The sequence below is a fragment of the Diadema antillarum genome, unplaced genomic scaffold (genome assembly GCF_040938485.1).
Source record: "Diadema antillarum isolate AM-2024a unplaced genomic scaffold, OU_Dant_1.0 seq00001521_RagTag, whole genome shotgun sequence".
Classification (NCBI taxonomy): Eukaryota; Metazoa; Echinodermata; class Echinoidea; order Diadematoida; family Diadematidae; genus Diadema; species Diadema antillarum.
The window spans coordinates 39,581-60,094 of NW_027272253.1; the positions used below are offsets into that span (position 1 = coordinate 39,581).

Below are 20,514 nucleotides of genomic sequence, written 5' to 3' on the forward strand. Positions count from 1 at the left end.
ACATGATACAGCTCTGATTTACACTTCTGCACAAATTTTTGCACGGGATTGATTTTTGTTTTACATGCTTTATCATTAAGTGAAATTTCATTTCATTTAATAAATAAATAAGCAAAATATGGCTAATATTATGTTAACGTTCAAAATGAATCTTCAAATTGTTCAGCGAGAAGGCGGCTTCGAACATCGATCATCAAAGGCACAAATGCACCTGTGAAATTCTTTTGTACATCAATAGAAATCTAACAACTGTTTGAATAATTACAGCCAGTTGGAACTCCAGTTCTTAAACCTCCTTGGTTTAATATATTAAGCGTTGAGTATTGATCTCTGTGTGAAGTTTCCCCTGATGTGTACGGAGCACACAGGGCCGGTGCACTGTTTTTAAAAGTGTGGGGTCCACTTCTGGGTTTCATGAGCTAACAAGCAAAAAAAAAAAAAAAAAAAAAAAAAAAAAAAAGGTCCTCAGCTCATCTCTCCCCGTCCACTTCCGGGTTTCTTCGTACTTCCGGGTTGAAAAAAGTGTGGGGGCCCAAAGTGATGACACCTTATGTATTCCTTTGTATGGTGCACAAAAAGTGTGGGGCCCCCACGGCCCCCACGGCTGCGCCGCCCCTGGAGCAGACGTGGCACGCGCAAGGACGGGGATTCCCCGCGCCGAGGTTCTTTGTCATTCGATCACCTGCGAAATTGTGTAATCGCTCTTTCTTGTCTCTGCTGCTGAGCTTGAGGAAGGAACAACATGGAAATTCGATTCAGTGGAAAGAGGGCCCTTGTCACCGGTGCTGGAAAAGGTAGGCATATTGCTGTAGTTAATAACTTAAATGAGGACACGACATTATTCTAAATGGGCACATTCCCTTTGGAGGCGTCATTGATTGAGAAGCGGGCTGTGATGTTCAGCATGTCTGCTACCGTGTCCCATGCATGTATTTATGTGTCAATATAGTGTCATTTTTTGTGTTGAAAGCCACCATGCGTGCACCGCCTCGTATATTACTGTATACACAGCCCACGTAACCCTGCCCTGGTCTGGCCTGTCGCTGTACAGTAGGTCCTACACAAGTGTGGCTACCTTTCCGGTAGGATCGCTCTGTTTAACTTTTTTTTAACTTTTTTTTTTGGATATCTTATAAATTCAAAACTTTGAATCGGTGTTGTAAATCTTCTCAAAAACTTCAAAGCTGAATCGCCATCTCATTGCGATCAACCGAAAACTAAATTGTGATTTTAGTAAAATTTAAATCTAACGTTAAAGAAGAATGTACCATGTGGATGTGGTAGATCTAGGCCTAGGTCTATGTGGGACCATCCCTAAAAGAGGGCCGTAACTCTTTAAATGCATCGGATTAAAAGAATATATTATTTTGGAATATTGCCTTGAATCTTGCTTTGACAGTGTTTGGTCTTGAACATGTTGAAGTTAAAGTAACTTTGATATAAAAGTTTAGGCCCAACTTCCCTTACGGTACCGGTACCTAACGTTACAGTTATCAGCAAGAGGAGTAATGATTTTAATTTTTATGTCATTTTAATTTAGGCACATGTGGTAAACTATGTTAGTATGTGATAGATCTGTATCTTTGCTTTCAGGATTAAGATTGAAATTCAGGAAATTTGCCATGGCATTGTTATAATATAAATGTTTTAAGCAGCATCTCTCAAATGAAATTTGGCAAGTGCTACTCATATGATCAAGAGGTACTGATAAATGAGACTGTTAGTATAGACTGGTGTGTCATGTGGTGGCACACATGTTTTATGTATTTTTTTTCTCATTGCTACATTGTATTTTGTGAGTATTTTTAATGTATACATGGCCATTTGTTAACAATGTCTGTAATTCAGCCTCCGGGCTGCGAAAGATATTGATTAATAAAACACCATTTCAATTCAATTCAAAAACTGATTTGATTTTAGAGTAAGTTTGATTTAAGTGGTCACAAATATTGACAATGTCCCAGTCGTTTTTCCTTACTGAAAAATATATTTTTAACGTATTTTTGGATATTATTTGAGTATTTTCTTTAAAAATGCATATTTTTGTGATTTTTTTTTGTGGGAAAATACTCTAAAAATAGCATATTTTATTCATTTTTTTTAAATACTCTGAAAATAGCATATTTTGGGGGTATTTTTTGAGTCTTCAGATGAGATGAATATTTTTTCTATATTTTTTCATCTTCCCTATAAACGTTCTTGCCAGTTTGTAGAAATACTCTAAAAATAGGATATTTTTGGGATGTTTTTGTCAAATTTGAAATACAATTTATATTTTTCTGTATTTTTTCAGCTTAATTAAACAAATTAATTGAAAAAAGCATTGAATATGCTTTGAATTAAAAATGTGGTAAAATTGTAGTAAAAGTGAATTCAGTTGGTACAAATTGAAGTCAGTTGACATTTCAACTAGCAAACTATTATGTAGACCAGGTATGTATAATGCACTTGTGTGTGTTTGTGTATGTGTGTATAAATATATATATATATATATATATATGTGTGTGTGTGTGTGTGTGTGTGTGTTAATTTGTGTGTAAACAGTTTGTTGACACTTAAAAGCTAAGTACCTGACTGGGCTTGCTTACCCAGTTCATTCCAGATTAAAACCCAATAACCACAATGCCAGTTGATTCCAGTTGGTTTTTACTGGTTTCTTCTGGTCACGCATATTCATAAGCTATTCAAATTCTCTATGAATGGAAAAAGAAAAATATAATTCTTGATTACAATAAGCTTTCAACTGTGTTAAAAAGTTTACTCAATATTATTGTTGTGTTATTCATAATTTGATTCAACTTGTGTTATGAGGAGGCATTTTCATTTTTCAGTATCAATTTAGTGTAATTTACTTGGTAACCATGCCTTAAAACATTATAACAAAATCGCCCTTAAAGTGAGTGTGATGTGTCTGGTATCAACTAGGGATAGGGTGTAGACATAGGTTTGCATAGGCCTAGGCTCTAAGACTAGACTAGCTGTAGGGGTATGATTGTGAAAGGTTAATTGAGATATTGATAATACCTTCACATAATTGGAATATATGTTCTGGGATATGCTCAAATATCAACATATCTCAAGAAAATGATATTTATTTTGTCCAAACTCGAACATGTCAAATAAAAATATTTGAAATATATATTTTTGCAATATTTTTGTATCCCCAAATCATAAAGGCATTAAAAATAGCTAGGAAACATATTTTTACAGTATTTTTTTTTTTTTTTTGCTGTAGCAGCGCGACGTAACAAAAAGTATTCAAAAAATATATTTTTAACATACATTATTTGACGTTCCAAAACTGTACGAAAAAAATATATTTTCAAAAATATATTTTTGAGGTATTTTTCTTATATTCTTAACATATTTTTATATACAAAACTATCGTAAAAATATATTTTTGGGGTGATTTTTGAAATATTTTTAGAATATTTTTGTGATTTTTTTTTTCGAGCAGGGTGGATGCAGTTCAATAGCCAAATATGTTACATTGGGGAATTGACAGCTTTTAGATCCCTTTCAAGGCATCAGACAGTGCCAATGAGGATAAACTGAGGATAAAGTGACTTGCTTTCAGGAATAAATTCACTGAGTGCTTAATGGTACAGTGAATTTGAAGCAAGAATATCAAGATTGAGAGTCTGTGTCACAATACCTCCTGGCAGTACTGTAAAACACAATTTTTTTTTTCACGGCATAAACATTTATGTGAATGGGAGCTGACAGCCTAGTTCGCAGCATGAAATTTTTGCGAGTTGCCTCAAACATTCCATGCATTGTAGTGTAGACAAAATCTTTAGCGTGCATTCTAATTTCATGAATCTTGGCTCTTGCAAAATTCACGAAATTAAAATGCACGCGAACATTCCTAGTTTTGCAGTATGTGAAGATAACTCCCCTTTTATGATTCCGACTTACATAATGTACATTCAGGTATTGGAAGAGGGATTGCAATTGCCCTGGCAAAATACGGTGCCTCTGTAACTGCTGTGACTCGATCACAGGCTGATTTGGACAGCTTGAAAGCAGAGGTTAGTATCAAATCAGTGCTTTTGTCATAGGAAAGGTATGCAGCTAGTTTTGCCCGCACCCCAGACTTCATCGAATATTCATTCAATCATTGTAGACACCATATATTTGGAAAAGAAAAACACGTTCTGTCAAGCAGTTAGTTTCAGATATTCTAAATCTGACATTTACTTTTTGTCTTTGCCACAAAAGAACCAAAAAAAAAAGAATTAACGACGCATCTTTTTATTTCTGAAGTGTACATAGATGTCAATACTAGAAGTGAAATAGGATTTTCGATATCTTTTCGGCCTGTTCATGGTCTCGGTGTAGTAAGTTTGACAGGGCCATATTTTGTATTTTGCTTTCTTTCTCATCGATAATTTTCATACCAATGATATGAATGCCCAGGTTTCTCTACAATGTAATACATGTACAGACAAAGGTGTCCTGCAACTGTTCTAAATATGTCATTATGATGTGTTTGTGTAACAGGTCAATGTTTGATTTTCCCACAGATTCCTTCAGTAGAGACAATATGTCTGGACGTACTTGACTGGGACAAGACCAATGAGCTTCTGTCCCCTCTTTCCGCCTTTGACCTCCTCGTCAACAGTGCTGGTGTATGCAGAGGCGAATCTTGTCTTGAAGTATCAACAAAAGAGTATGAGGAGTAAGCAAAACTCTCTTTGTTTCAGATGATTTCTGGTTAGTTTTTGTGTGGTAATTGACAAAACTTTTAAAGTAAATTATCGCAATACCATAAGCAAAATTTTGTACTGATGTTATTCCATTGAGGACAGGCTGATTTTGCTACAACACGCATTTCCCATAGAGACCTGCCCTAGTATACTCAGGACTCGTCCTCAACGGGCTATGGATCCAGCCAAGGATTTGATGTTTTTTAATCACAAGACTCAACTACTTCCATTGTATGCCTAAGAGACTTATCACCAGAACTTCATAGTAAATATTTGGGCAAGATGTACAGATAAATGATGTTGTATATACATGTATGTCAATGTACATCACATAATACACTGAGAAATCAAAATTGTATGTACCATCATAACTCGAATACACATTCTACCTATTTTTAATGGCATAACTGTTTGTAACTATCATGATCCTTTCTTGCTGACAAATATTATCATGTGCAATTTCTTGACAAACATCTTAATGTCATATAACCTGACCTAATCTCTACAGTATCATGATGATCAACCATCGAGCAGTCCTGCAAATCACTAAGGTAGGTACATCCCTATAGTCCAGGTGTCACCTTTGTGATTAACCTGTTTAGCTTGGAGAACCATCATAGCGATGTTTGCAAAGTTTCCTGAAGTTATTTTATTAACTGTAATTGAGGGGAGAATAAGGAGACAAAGGTTATTGCTATGTTTCCATATTCATGGGGATAGTGTTTAGTTCAGTCTAAAAAAAGTGTGGTGTAAAAGGAGTGGGATTTTTTTTTTTTTTTTTTGGGGGGGATCATTGAACATTGAATGCTTCAAAATGGTAGTGAAGTGTGATGATTAGTGTTGCTATTTCATTTTCATTCAGGAACACCTCATGAAAAGGAATAAGAGAGAGATAGAGTAGACCAATTGGGAATGAAAATACAACATAGACTACTACACTGTACCAACTCTCCTGTGCCTTTGACATACACATGCTTTCTCTCTCTCTTTCAATTCAGATTGTTGCAAAGAAAATGATCGAAAGGGGACAGGGCGGTTCCATCGTGAACATATCCAGCGTTGCCAGCTTACAAGGGATCAAGAACCTTCCTGTCTATTGTGAGCACTGCACAAAATCGTGGCAGACAAAAACTCATTCTCTAAAGCTAATTTGGTATCCTCCTTTTCTGCATGGGGAAGGGGATGGGGCGTGAGTCTTAGAATAGAAAGTCTGGCCTGTTAACCATTTGTTTATCCGATCCTACTTGATTGTGACTTGATTTTGGTTGTGACTCGAGAAGCATGGAAAATGCAAACAAACTAAATTAATGATTTATGGAAATTTCATAATCTCCTTGGAAGCAGGTCAGAGGGTGATAATGTTAGTGAAGTTCACTGTCATTTGTTGGTACAGTTTATATGAAAACTACATTGTAATTATACCAAGACATGGATGAATCATTTAAACAAATAAATGATAAAATATTCTTGGATTAGATTACTCACTTTTATTGTCCCCGCCGAACGAGTTCGAGCAGGGGACTATGAAACGGGCTCCGTACGTGTGTGTGTCCGTGTGTCTGTCCGTCTGTCCGTGTGTGCGTCCGTGTGTGATCAAAATCTTCAATTTGCTACTTCTCTGTCATTTATGAGCCAATTTTGATTGTTTGCTTTATATGATAGCACTACATGGGAGCTTTGAAACTTCTACACAGAATTTCAGTTGTGACCTTTGACCTTGACCTTTGACCTATATTGTACATTTTGCTACAAAATGCTACTCCTTCGCCATTTCTAACCCAATTTCGATTCCGTTTGCTTTATGTGATGGCACTAGGTGAGGGCTTCAAAACTTCTACACAGAATTTTGACCTTTGACTTCTTTGACCTTTGACCTTGATTTTTGACGTATATTGTACATTGGCTACAAAATGCTACTCCTTCGCCATTTCTAACCCGATTTCGATTCCGTTAGCTTTATGTGATGACACTAGGTGAGCGCTTCAAAACTTCTACATAGAATTTTGACCTTTGACTTCTTTGACCTTTGACCTTGATTTTTGACCTATATTGTACGTTTTGCTACAAAATGCTACTCCTTCACCATTTCAAACCCGATTTCGATTCCATTCGCTTTATGTGATGGCAATAAGTGAGGGCTTCAAAACTTCTACACAGAATTTTGACCTTTGACTTCTTTGACCTTTGACCTTGATTTTTGACCTATATTGTACATTGGCTACAAAATGCTACTCCTTCGCCATTTCTAACCCGATTTTGATTCCGTCAAAATGCTACTTCCGGCGGGGACATATATTATGCACCGCGTAATTTCTACTTTTCCTTGTTTGGTATGTAACCATTATTTAAACATAAACTTGGAGTAGATGATTCACTTTTAGTCGGTGCAGATCAGACCAGAATCTGAATTCGATTTCATTGAATGCATATCTAAAGTATTCAAAGCAACCAAAACTAGAGTCTATTCTAAGCCTGCTTTGTTACATTACAACTGGTTTTTGCCGCAATCAACATTTCGAGCATCATTACTTGTATCATGTGTGTTTCAATAAATTCAAATTGATGTGTGTGCACTTTTCAAGAAGCAATGTCTACAAGCTCATGCCCGATTTCATGCTGATCATGATTACTGGTGTTGTAATTATAGAGTGTGCACAAGATTCTTCAATTTAAGAATCCTTTTCATCAAGAATGTGTGTTTCTAAGCCCTCTTTTGACTGTAAAGTATAGAGATTGATACATGACTGATCCACATCTGTCATGTGTTATCTTTAACCTGTTCTGTATGGGAACCTAGTGTTCTGTGTATTAAGTCTATGGTCATTTCAGAATTCAGTATGGAACGGGTTAAGAAAGAGGCATTGTGGTGATTATGATGGTTGTGGTAATTATCATCATGGCTGTAATTATGATAGTATACTGTAGAAGAAATTACAATAAAGAACATACCACAGCAAAATCGTATGTTAGGAGCTGTGAGCTGTGAGGAACTGTGAGGAGCTGTCAAAATCTACTCTTGGAAATTGCTATTTTGTATCATCTGAACAGGGACACCCAGCTGATGATGTCTCTTTAATGGTTTAAAACACCTTTGCAGGTATGTCACACCAGAACATTTTGTGATTGTTGGATTTTGAGTGTATTTCTGAAACACTACTTCGCTCTAACACTTCACAGAGCTTTCCACAGTCCCAAAGGCACATTTTGCTCAAAAGTAGACTCCTCTAACAAGTTTTTTTCATCAGTATCAGTTGACCTGAATCATGCCTCCTAAAGGAAAGAAAAACGTAGCTTCCAACACAACAGATCCAGTGGACTTGGGTGATCAGATGTGTGAAGAAGTGAGAGACTTTTTTTGAGCAGCCAGTATTTCAAGGACTTGTTCAAATCAGCTCAAGAATGAGCTCAAAACAAAAGCAACCATCATATCTTTGATGCAGAAAGAACAGGAAAGCAACAATGACGAAATCGCCAATCTGCAGCGCAGCTTGAACGATGCAGAATAATACTCGCGCAGGAACTGCTCGCGGTTGTAGGGTATTCCTGAGGCGGATCATGAAGACACTGATGAAGTGGTGCTCAACCTAGCCAGCAAAGAGCTGGATGTGAGGCTGAAGCCTGAGGACATCGACAGGTCCCATCAGATTGGGTCATCCACGTCCTGTCAAGAGAGGAGAGCAGACGAAGCCCCCAAGACCTATCATTGTCAAGTTTGCTACCTACCGTGTTCGCCATCTTGTCATCAGGAACAAAAAGCGACTGAAAGGGAAACATGTTGGCATTGAGGAGGACCTGACAGCAACAAACAGGAATCTGCTACAAAAAGCAAATGAGTTAGTCAAAATGAACAGTTAATGTGATTGCTGCTTGGTCAACGGACGGAAGGATTCTGGTGCGCTGCTCAAAGCGACGAATGGCGGCACTGTGAAAAAGAGGCTACATTCAATTACTGACTACGTAGCAAAAACTGCAAATCAGTAACCCCAACACAAATCCTGCGATGTGATTCCGAAACATTCATCATATTTCATATTTGATAATCACCTGGTGTACAATTTCAGGTTGGTCTTTTTACTATACTGCGATGACTGCCACACCTTGTTAAGTATCCTAAATACATTTCTCAGGCGATTCTGCATGTCAATGCCTGCTCTTCCGTCACATCTAACTGTACTTCTTAGGTAAGTAGACTGTTCTGTTGTTGCAAGTTCTTCTTTGTAAACAGGGATGGGTGAGGGGTTTGGAACATTAGCGTCATTATCTCAGTTTTCTTTTGATTTATCTACAGCCCAACTTTGTGCATGTCTACTGAGCCTTGTTGTCTTCTCTTACACATGTCTATGCGTGTGTGAGAGCAGTGCTAAGTCGTTAAAGGTGTCCACCTGATTCCCCCTGGGTGGCCTTCTGTTGTTCGTCTCAAGACCCAGTCAATCGTAAGATTGAAGAGTAACGATGATATGGCACATCCTTGCCTGACTCCGGTCTTCACTGTGAAACTTATGTTGACATTTCCAACTCGACACTTAAAATTGCTATAGAAACTTTTGATAAGAAGAACGAATTGGGGAACGACTTGGGGATTTTAACTCTGTATGTGGAAACCCCCTGAGTTCCACATTATTCACCAACGTAGTCATGCTTTGAGAAAACACTCTGTTTTTCAAATCTTAACTTCTGTAACTTCTATGTAGATTTCTGTTAAGTTGGGCATGTAGTGAGCAAAGTTGTAGAGAAAATGCCAAGCCTTGCTTTGATGAAAATTGTATGACAAATTGATTATTGTTTTTCTTTGAAATTACCAGTAGCTACATTACTGTGAAGGTATGACTTTTGTACACAAAACAGTGACAGAAACTTTTACAAATACATCTATTAGGGAACGCCACTTGATAGTCAATCACCACATAAAAATTCAAGCCATTATAGATTATGTGAGACGAATAGAAGCACAAGAAAAGGTTTAATTGTAATGCGGCATTTGGCGATTTATCGATCGGTTTGGACGGGTTTGTGGGTTTGAGCGGGTTTGAGCAGAACATGCGAAGTTCGCACGCCATTGACTGAGTCACATAAAGAGCTAACAATATCACCTTCTGTCCATTCTTCTGGTACTCTCTTTTCATTCCATATCATTGCAAACAGTGGTTAAAGTACTTCTGCTGCAAATTCTGGGTTTGCTTTAAACAATTCTGCATTCATATTGTCTTGTCCTGGTGCTTTCTCATTCTTGAGTGATTTTATAACTGCTACAATTTCAGCTTGACGAGGTTGGGTGGTATCCACTTCATGGTCGGTTTCCACCTCCTGTATGTCTCCCTCTTATATTGGTGGTGGGCTATTATGGATTTCGTTGAAGTGCTCTGCCCAGCAAGCTTTCTTATCTATTCTGATGTAAGAACATTGCCCTCTTTATCTGCAATTGGTGTATCATTGCTTCCATGGTATTTACCTGTGATTACCTTTGTTATCTTGTCCACCTTTCCTTGTTCTCCCTTTCTGGCTGCATCTTCTGCCTGGTCAGCGAGATCATCTACAAAAGCTCGCTTGTCAGCTCTTGTCATTCTCTTCACAACTTTGTCTGCCTCCCTATACTCTTGCTTGTATCTCTACCTCAACCTTTATGATTTTGTTCCCAAGATCTTCTTCTTCACATCTTCTACTTTCAATATATTGCCAGGTGTTTGGTTTTGTCCATTCCTTTCTCTTCTTCTGTTTTGTTCCAAGACATGTCTCACTAGCGTGAGTATGTAGTTGTCCGCAACTGTTCCCACTGAGCATTGATTTCATCGTTGTCCTGTATGCTTTCCATATCTGCCAAAACTTGGAATCTATTTTGTATGTGGAGTACAAACGCATTCTTTACCTTACAGTCTTGTTGTTTCTGCACATCGGACTGTTGCCTCATAGCTGGCTTTGGACCATTTTTCTTCAGGTTTTGCTTCACTGTTGCATTCACCTATAGTGGTGGTCACTACCTACATCCGCTCCTCGTTTTACTTTGACATCTAGTAATGATCTACACCATGACCCATTTATTGCAAAATGGTCAATCTGATTCTGGTCTCTTCTATTTGGGGAACAAACACCAGGTGAGTTTGTGTATATCTTTGCGTTGATAGAAAGTACAGTACTGCCAATTACAAGATCATGTACCTCACAAAACTCGAGAAACCTTTCTCCATTTTCATTCCTATTGCGTATTCCTTCTCATCCCATGACTCACTCATGGCCTATGTTATCCTTCCCAAACGTTGCATTTAGATCTCCCATTACAATCTTCACTTCATGTTGTGACATACTTTCTATCTCTGCCTGTAGTTGATCTTAAAAGGCATCCTTACTTTCTTTCTCACTGTCATTGGTTAGTTGGAGCATAGCACTGTAGAATGGTGGTAGTGATGTGTCTGCCTTTTAGTCCAACTCTCATCATTCTGCTGTTGATTGGTTTCCATTCCATTAGGCTCTTTTCTACTCCTTTCTTCAATATGATTGCTACTCCAGGTGTCTGTTGTCCTCTTTTCCAGAGTACAGTACTGTTTCCCCTGTAGAGGGTTTATATTGCCCTGCTCCTGTCCATCTACTTTCGCTTGCTCCCAATAGCTGTAGATTGTAATGTCTCATTTCTGATGTTACCTGCGCTAACTTTTCTGTATCATAGTTCTTACATTCCAAAAACTTTGGTTTTGGTTTTGGTAGTCAGGACTCCCATCCTCCTGTCAGTAGAGTCTTTTTGGCTTTCACTACTGCCATTCATTCATGCCTCTTTTGATGGCTTTGGAAGCCCATTACACCAAAATGTGTTGTTATCCTTCGTTGCGGTTTCCGTAACAAATGTTTGTTTTTTTGTTGTTTTTTACGAAATAGGGTTGTTAGCCCTGTGTCCAACCCCCAACCTGGAGGACCAGTGAACATTCTTTGTCTGATCTCTCCCTTTTGACCTGTCTGGCTTGGGTGGCCCTACCAAGAGTTAGAAACTCCCGCCAGCATAGCTCTCAAGATCACAGAGACACACAAGCCCCTTGACCACTACAAAGTGGTGTTCCTCTCCGGAGGGAAAATATGTCTTGTTTAAGAAATATTTAAAAAACCCAACAGATAGTAGAAGCAAAGTGTATAAACAGTGTAGAAATAAAGTTAACAATATTATAAGAACAGCAAAATGAAAATATTATGATATTAGATTTAAGCATGCTATGAATGATGCTAAAACCACTTGGAGAGTCATTAATGAAATATGGAATTAAGAAAAAAGAGAAAGCATCATTAAATGATATCGTGTTTGAGGTATTTAAAGTTAATCACAGATAAACAAACAAGAAATAAGTAATGTGTTTAATGATTCTTTAGTAAGATTGGAAAAGAAATTCACAATAATGCACATTTAAACATGTCTGAAAATGATTCTTTTAAGAATTATGTGTGGAAAAGTTACTGATTCTTTATTTTTTAGTCCTATAACAGTTTCACATGTTTTGAATGCAGTTTTAAAATTAGATAAAAAATAAATCAGCAGGGTATGATGGATTTCACACAAAAGTAGTAATAACTTCTATTGACGCAATTGTGTCTCCTTTGTGTAATATTCTTAATGCGTCTCACTTGAACACAACATTTTTCCTAGTGCATTAAAGATCACCAAAGTGATACCAATTTTTAAGAATGGTAACAAAACGTCTTCAAATAATTATACAGACCTGTCTCCATTTTATCGATTTTAAGTTTAAAAAAGAAATAGTGTACGAAAAAATGATCCAGTTTTATACAAAAGCATGACATTTCATATCAAAGACAGTTTGGTTTTAGAAAAGGGGTGCAGTATGTCACATGCAATAATTGATTTAGTAGATAAACTTGCAAAAGCTTTTGAAGATGAATTCAAAATACTTGTTTTTTTTTAAAGATTTATCGAAAGCTTTTGATTGTATTGATTATTTTATTTTATTTGATAAGCTTAGGTTTCTATGGTGTATGGGGTATAGCAATGAAATGGTTTCAGAGTTAATCAAGTGATAGAAAGCAATATGTTTGGATAGCTAATGTTAATTTACATTTTAGAGATATTTCAAGGATCAAATCTTGGTCAACTCTTATTTTTAATATGTATTGATGATATACAATATGTAAGTGATATTTTACCTGTAATTTTATTTGCTGATAACACCAGCCTGTCTTTACTTGGAAAAGATGTTGTAATGATTAGTCAGCTTGTGAATACTCTAATGGAGAAAGTGCAGTCATGGTTTTTAGCCAACAAATTACAGATAAATTGTGCAAAGTGCAAAGACGAATTATATGATTTTTAAATCTGGGAATGCAAACGTTAATGCAAATTCAGTAAATATAATTAATAACGTCGAGATTGAGACATTTAAAAGTATTGAATTTTGGGGTGTTATTGATGAATGTCTTAAGTTGGAAAGATCATATTAATCATATTTCTTTTGAAATATCAAAAGTAATTGAAGTACTGAATAATTTGAAATATGTATTACCATTGAAAATCTTAGTAAATATATATTATAGTATGATTTTATCACATTTATCATATCGCAATATTGTATAGGGTAATTGCGCAGTGAATGTAACGCAGAAACTTTTTGAACTTTAATAACGTGCAATACATGCAATAACTAAATCACATTATTTGGCACACACCGAAGAATTGTTTCTAAAATTGGATTTATTGTATATTTTTAGTACCAACAAATTTCAGATTGAATAGTACAGTAGTCCTTCACCAAAGAATTGATTTTCACCAAAGAACCCGATTTTTAGGTGATACGCCGTTAGCGTATCACCTATATGTGTTTGCTCGAAATCTTTCTTTCTTTGTCATTCCCCTTTCTTTCTGACGAATTTTGTGATCAAAATATTTCAATAATGACTTGACCAATTCACATGAAATTTTTAGTCAACATATCTCATGACAATATCTGAGTACAGTAATATTCTCATGACGATACCTTACCTGAGATGCCATCTGGGCGCCATTTTGTGATTTTCAGATAATACCAGAAGATCGATCATAGCTTCATAACTCAATGTCATTTCTTTACCATTTTTGGTAGACATAAAGTTCAGGTCACGTCTCATCGTGCTGTACTATGCAAATTACCCAGGTCATCACCCAGGTTCAAATTACCAAGGTCATCATGGCGCGCATATGCGCGCGTCGAAAAAAAATTGAAATGCTCAAATCGACTTCCCGACAGGTTTTTTCAATGTTTCAGACAATTTTCTGCGGTTCAAAATATTCGGTGCGTGCGCGTCCGTCTGCGCGTATTCGCGCGCACAGCGAGATAGCAACGTGAAAGTGCACTTTTCTCGACTGATTTGGCCTCCTGAAACATCCGGTGACAATATCCATTGATTCTTGATTGATTTTGACCAATGACAAAGCAATGCGCTTGCGTCAAAGTTAAAATTCCGCGCGCGCGTCTATATGCAGATGAAGTGAACCAACATGCCTTTGTTTGCTTCGCTATTGACCGATTCTGTGACGCGCTATGTGTATTTTTGGCATGGGCAGCGCCATACTGGGTGTATCATCCGACCCCCCCTCCGCACTCCCCCACCCCTCTCCCTACATTAGCACGCGCGCAGAATGAAAAACTGCTTTAGCCAATAGGCGTCTCGTACTGAGTGCGCGAATGCTTGCTAGTGCGCGAACCTTTGTTACAAGTGCGTGATAAACATGTTGCCCGGGGGTGGGGGAGAGCAGGGGGGGGGTCGGCTGATACACACCGACACACCCACTATGGCTGCGCCCTGTGCCGTAAAATGTCTGCTGCCCTCAACGAACCCGAATCGGTCAATAGCTCTTCAAAATGACCAAGGACCTCCTGTTTTTATTACATATTCCCGAAGGATATGTGTTGTAAATAACATTTCAGATATCCATATATCAGACAAATTAGCTGATGTCATATATCATCTGAAATTAAAAAAAAAAGTGGAATTTATTTTTTCGAAGTACTGTTTCTGACATTCATTTGCGCGTATCTCAGTCATTTTTGCTCTATATCCCCCCAAATTTGGATATGTTGTACTTTGGATTATTGTCAGCATCATTGTTTTTCAATTTAATGACGTCATCGTATTGAAAAATTAGGTAACATGCAAAGTATCAAATTTTGCCGAGTTTAGTGTTATGTCTATGGGAGGTGATTTTTGCCCATTCATGCATAAACTTGATGACGTTCTAAATCCTGTATCTCAATTGATTTTGCTCCATTTCCTCTGAAACTTAAATATGTTGCTGAGACAATAAGCTGCAGTAATCATGCATTTCATTTTTTCAAATCTCCTCATCAGATTGACAATTTTGCAGCTTAAAACTGAAAATGACAATGGAATGTGAACGAAACGATTCCTGATTTATCTTTCACATAATATGCTTACGTTCCACACACTTTTTTTGTTGAGGTGTATGGCTGGGAGGTTAAAGGTGCTGTCTCTGGCGCCAGAGATGCCAGGTTGCACACTTCCGGCTTCGAACCCCACAAGAAACAAAAAACCTCCTTTCTTTTACTTTTTTCAATGGAGTAATTCCACTTTCTTGTGGAAATGCACCCATACACACACACGCACACACACACACACACACAAGATCACTTTGTTTTTGTTTTGGAGACTGCATTGCTTCCACGGCTGCAAAATTTTGCAGGCTTATAGACTTTGTCAAACTGATAATATTATATGACGACGAGATGGGACATAGCCACCTTGGTTATATGCAAATAATGTTCAAAGTTCATATTTGAAAATACAAATGTTAAAGTCAAGGTGACTCTTAAAGACTTTTTCGCCATGTTTCATTTCTCTTTTTTTTTCAGTTTGAAGACATAAATTGGTAAATATTCAGTTAGATAGCCTGTCAAATTGACCTGCTAAACTCGCACACGCCGACACACGCAGGAAATTTCCTTTTGGTTGCATGGCAGAAACAATATGATCTGAATTATGTAGGCATAAAGAACTGGACTTCGCAAATGTAACTCAATATAACTTCAAGTCGCTATTTTACATCATTTTCGTTGTCGATCACGGGTGACTGATATCTGATGACCCCCAGTGTATCACCTAACTCGTCTTCAGTGACGAGTTTCATATCTCATTTAATGATTACTTCATCTATAATTTTGATGTGTATATGTATGCTATACCAGAGCCCAGTTTTATGAAGAGTTAAAACTGATTATATAGTTGATTTCAACTGTAAGTCTATGGCAGCCTGTGTGGTAAGGAAATCTAAAATCGATTTTATCTTTTGATAAAACGGGGCCCAGAAATTCCCATAAGATGTATATTCCTCCTTATAGATATAATTTCTCGAGAACAGTGATTTCTTATAAAGGTCCTGTATATAACTTGGAATAGCATGGTAGATAAGGTTAAACAGTGTTCTCCTTTAAGTGATTTTAAAAGGAAGTATAAATTTTATTTATTACAGAAAGAATAATATGTAATATTCTCTGAGATTATTATACATGTAAGTTTTATTGATTGCCTGTTGTTTGTTCATGTATTGTTTGTTATTGTTGTTGTCGCTGGTTAGCTTGTTTGTATTTGTCTTCTGAGTTCACCAGTAAACCTCTGTCGTGATCAGTGTTTTTTTCTTATCTTGCCATGTCAGTGCTGTCTTCCAAAATTTTTTTTTATTTCTTTTTTTAATTTTCATGGTGCCTGACTGTCTTTTTCCTTGTCTCCGTTCATGTTCATTTATGTGTATTTGTCTTCAATAACTTAAGAAACACAATTTTTAAAATGCAAACTTGTAAGATGCAGTCCACCAGGGGTGTGACCTTTGACAGGCCAATGGCCTTTGTCATTCACTCACATCTGCTGCAGTTCTTACTGTTTTTATTGTATTTATATATTACTGTAACTATTCCTTGTACTGTTTGTGTTTTCCATGTTATGTTATGTACATGTTATACATACATGAATATAATGTCTTTGTGCATTTTTTTAGGAGATGTGAAATGAATTGAATTGAATTGAATATTCATGATAATATAATATCATAATTGTAATTTCAATGTAAGTAATCAGTAATATCACATTTTTACATTATTTTTATCTTTACTATCATTGTTACTATCATAATCAATGGTAGGGGAAGTAGTAGACCAATGATTGCTTTTGTCATAAAAATGATTTTTAACAACACTATTATCATCTTCATAATAATATACTCATCTGTCCATGAATACAATCATCATTACATGTAAACAAGGATGAAATATTTTGTTCCCAAATGCATTTACTGTAAAGGTAACAATTTTCCGCTGCATGAAATATTTACAAATAAAATTGTAATTGGCAACTTTCTTTTTTGCTGCATACAATTTTTCGTGAATTGCCAGTGGCATTCAATGCATATTGTGTAGACTAAAACTTTTTTGTGCAATTTTATTTGCGAATCTTGGCTCTTGCAAAATTTGCAGAATTAAGATGCATATGAACATTTCTGGTCATATTGTATACAATTAAGAAAACTTTCGTAGCAAGCAATGATTTTACATGTATTGCTTTAATAAGTGACCGTACTGTTGGTATACAGCTCCAGTGGCTGAAACTATTAACGTGGTTGCCATTTCATTTTGTTCTCCAGCATCGACAAAAGGAGCACTGGACTCATACACCAAGGTGGCAGCACTGGAGTTTGCACAGCACAAGGTGAAGTCTTTCCCTGAATGCCGGTTTCAACACATACTAAAATGCTTCTTTCTGTAATGTCTCCTCATTTGTGCTGCTGGGATTAGCTCTCATGTATAAGATGAATGCCAGTCACACTTTACATCTGTCAAGCACTGTCATTGGCTTCCAGTTGACTTGATTTATGATTTATCACCTTTAGCCCTTCTGAAGTCACCTGTGTTGGATATTGCAAGACGACAACAATAATTATAATGCAAAGCATTGAGGTTTATTCTTCTGCAGTTCTCCGAGAACCTTCAATACCCCCAAACGAAATGCCCATTGTCAAACAACTGACAGGTAGCTAATGAGCTTGTGTGAAAGCTAGGTTATATCAAGGAGAACATGTATGTATCTCTTTACTACAGAAAACTGCATGTGCCATTGAACAATGCAAAATATCAATCAGACATGAGATTTGAATAGAGCATGTATTTGGCTCGCAGACTCTTTTATCATACACTTTATAAGGGCACCTGAATAAAGTCTGCTGAAGTCAAAATTATGTGAGCTCAGCCTTGATTACTACATCATTTGTCATAATGAGTTTTATAGCAAAACAAGAACACTTACTACATTGCAAAAGGTGAATTAGACAAAAATGCACACACGAGAAATTCTAATCTTCCAATTGACAAGACATTTTATATTTTCTGGTCAGTATAACACAAATAAAATGAATATGAATATAGGCCAGGAGTACGGACACTCTTGTTCCCGTTAGGAATGAGTTGATGATAAAAAGAGACACTCATTGCCACTGTGTGTTTAGGTCAGTTTGAGACTTGTGAAGTCATGACAACATTGCTTCATCTATACTTGTGGTTTCAGCTGCTGTGGCTGATGTTTCATTTCTTTAAACTTTTAAGCCTGATATAACTTCTCTATATTTCTCATTTTTAATTATTATCATTTTTAATTTCACTTTTCTTTATGCATGTAAAGCCGAATGAAATGTGGTGTGGAATTTTAGTTCTGATACTGCTGGTGAAATATATGTGTTTAACGTAATGTATTATGTTAAGTATAACAACATTAATAACAATAGCAATAATAGAAGTAGTATTAATAATGATAATAATAATAATAATTAAAAGAGTAATAAGGATAAATAGGAAAGTAATGTCATGATTACTGACATTTTTATTGCTTTTTGTAAGATCATCATTATTACCTTCATTTTTACCGGTCTTGTGATTATCAGTAGTCGTTGTAGTTGCATTATATACATGTAGGAAAGGAGGACATAATGTGTTGGAATAGCAGGACAGTGAAGGCTGCGTGTTTGGCTTTGTCTTTTGATACCAGATTCGAGTGAACTGTGTGAACCCAACAGTAGTCTTGACCCCACTGGCCAAGAAATTCTGGAATCAATCCGAAACCAGGGACAGCATGCTGGCCAGAATCCCTCTCGGCAGATTGCTCGGTAACCAGTCTCTTGTCTTCAGTTGCATGGCAGAATGACATTAAAGACATTATTTACCATTTGCAGATGAAGCGAAAACCCAGCTTTAGTGCTATAAAATATTTCCAGAATGTAAGTCAGGAATGGAAACAACCAATGTAGAAATTTCAATCAGTATAATCAATGTTAAGTATTGTTCGATATACGAAATGTGAACGATAGTTAAGGACTTATAACAAAATTGTTTCTAAACTAAATCGTCTACAGTTATGGTTTATTGAAAAAATGTGTGATATCTCCTGATATTTTAGGCTTTTTTGCAAAATTTATACATGGCAGGATGTCTTGTGATACAACTGACCTACACATATGCATCAAATATGATAACTCTAACTTTTTAAATCACTGCTCCTAATGGTAAACAGTATCTCTAATGCTGCTGACTCTGTAAAGATGTTTATGCCCTGCTGCTTACCGATACTTAACTAGTCATTTGAGGAGCTTATCCAGTGTTTGTAAAATGTAACTCCCCACACAAGTTTACTCTCACTAACGAGTTTCCTAAGCCAGGAAATTTGAGATGTTTCCATTTGAGCAGCAGAATGGTAGTAACTGTTTGCCAATCTTATGAAGAGTTAGCAACATTTGATTTTTACTTGACCAGTTACTAGATGTATTCTATCCTGGTTGACCCAGATAATGCATTGATCGCTTGTTACGAGTGCTGTCTACAGGCAAGATTTTAACTGATTTTATTTTCTACTTTTTTCATCATACCTGCAAAAGAGGGTAAAGTTTGGTTAGTTTTAAATCCAAATTTGCAATTATGTACAGGGATTACCACCAAAACAATTGTGAAAATGAAAGATTCAATACTTGATTCACTAGCATTTACTGGGTGTGGTATCCTTTCTCTCCTTAGACACGATTAAAGCTACTTGTTGAATCCTATTGGTGAAGATAATTATCTAAACTTATCTTTGTTGGAAATATCCCTCCTTTTGTCCCATTTGTGTTATTTGTGAGATCCATGACTGACACTGTTGTGTTTGTATGCTTGCTTTATTCATGGTTTGCTTGATATACAACATGAATAAAAACAACAGAGGTTGAAGATGTTGTGAATCCGGTCCTGTTCCTTCTGAGTGACAAGAGCGCTATGATCAACGGCATCACCTTACCCATTGATGGGGGCGCCTTTGCTGCACTCGTCTAGAGAGGGAGCCCTACTTGGATTGGATCGTCTTCCTTCCCCACAAGCCCCCCCCCCCCCCACCCCTCAACATAGTTGAGCACAGAGTTGGTTTATGATACTACAGTGCAGAAAAGTGACACATTCCAGCAACTCATCATTGAAAATTCTCATGACTACAATCAACCTTGCTTAAGCCGACTTTGCATTAGTCGAGTAATTGCCTCTGAGTCAAAGGTGTTAAGTCCTCTTCCCTTTATATTCTATTGATTTTAATCCCTGATAAGTCGAATTTTCTCTGTGTCAAAGCTATTTCTTCAGTCCAAATAGATTCGACTTAGGCAAGGTTGATTGTATTTCTCATGCCAATTGTACTGTAGCGTGATTGTTGAATGGAATCCATTCCTTAGACTAGGCTAGGCTAGGCTTGGATAATATGGGAAAATGATGACACTTCTGGTAATTTCAAGGAGTCCGTTTTAGACCACATCCCCCTCCCCCTCTTT

At 36.8% G+C, this 20,514-nt stretch overlaps 1 protein-coding gene and 1 pseudogene across 1 annotated transcript; both read left to right on the forward strand.

Moving 5' to 3' along the window:
* The first annotated feature begins 658 nt into the window (after positions 1-658).
* LOC139710328 (L-xylulose reductase-like) lies at positions 659-20,063 on the forward strand. The gene is made up of 8 exons (XM_071622253.1): positions 659-794; positions 3,934-4,031; positions 4,527-4,681; positions 5,218-5,260; positions 5,708-5,807; positions 17,326-17,390; positions 18,720-18,837; positions 19,923-20,063. Exons 1-8 carry the CDS (start codon positions 743-745, stop codon positions 20,030-20,032), a joined length of 741 nt encoding a protein of 246 aa, XP_071478354.1. The 5' UTR covers positions 659-742; the 3' UTR covers positions 20,033-20,063.
* LOC139710329 (uncharacterized) lies at positions 6,151-9,771 on the forward strand (annotated as a pseudogene).
* Positions 20,064-20,514: the final 451 nt, after the last annotated feature.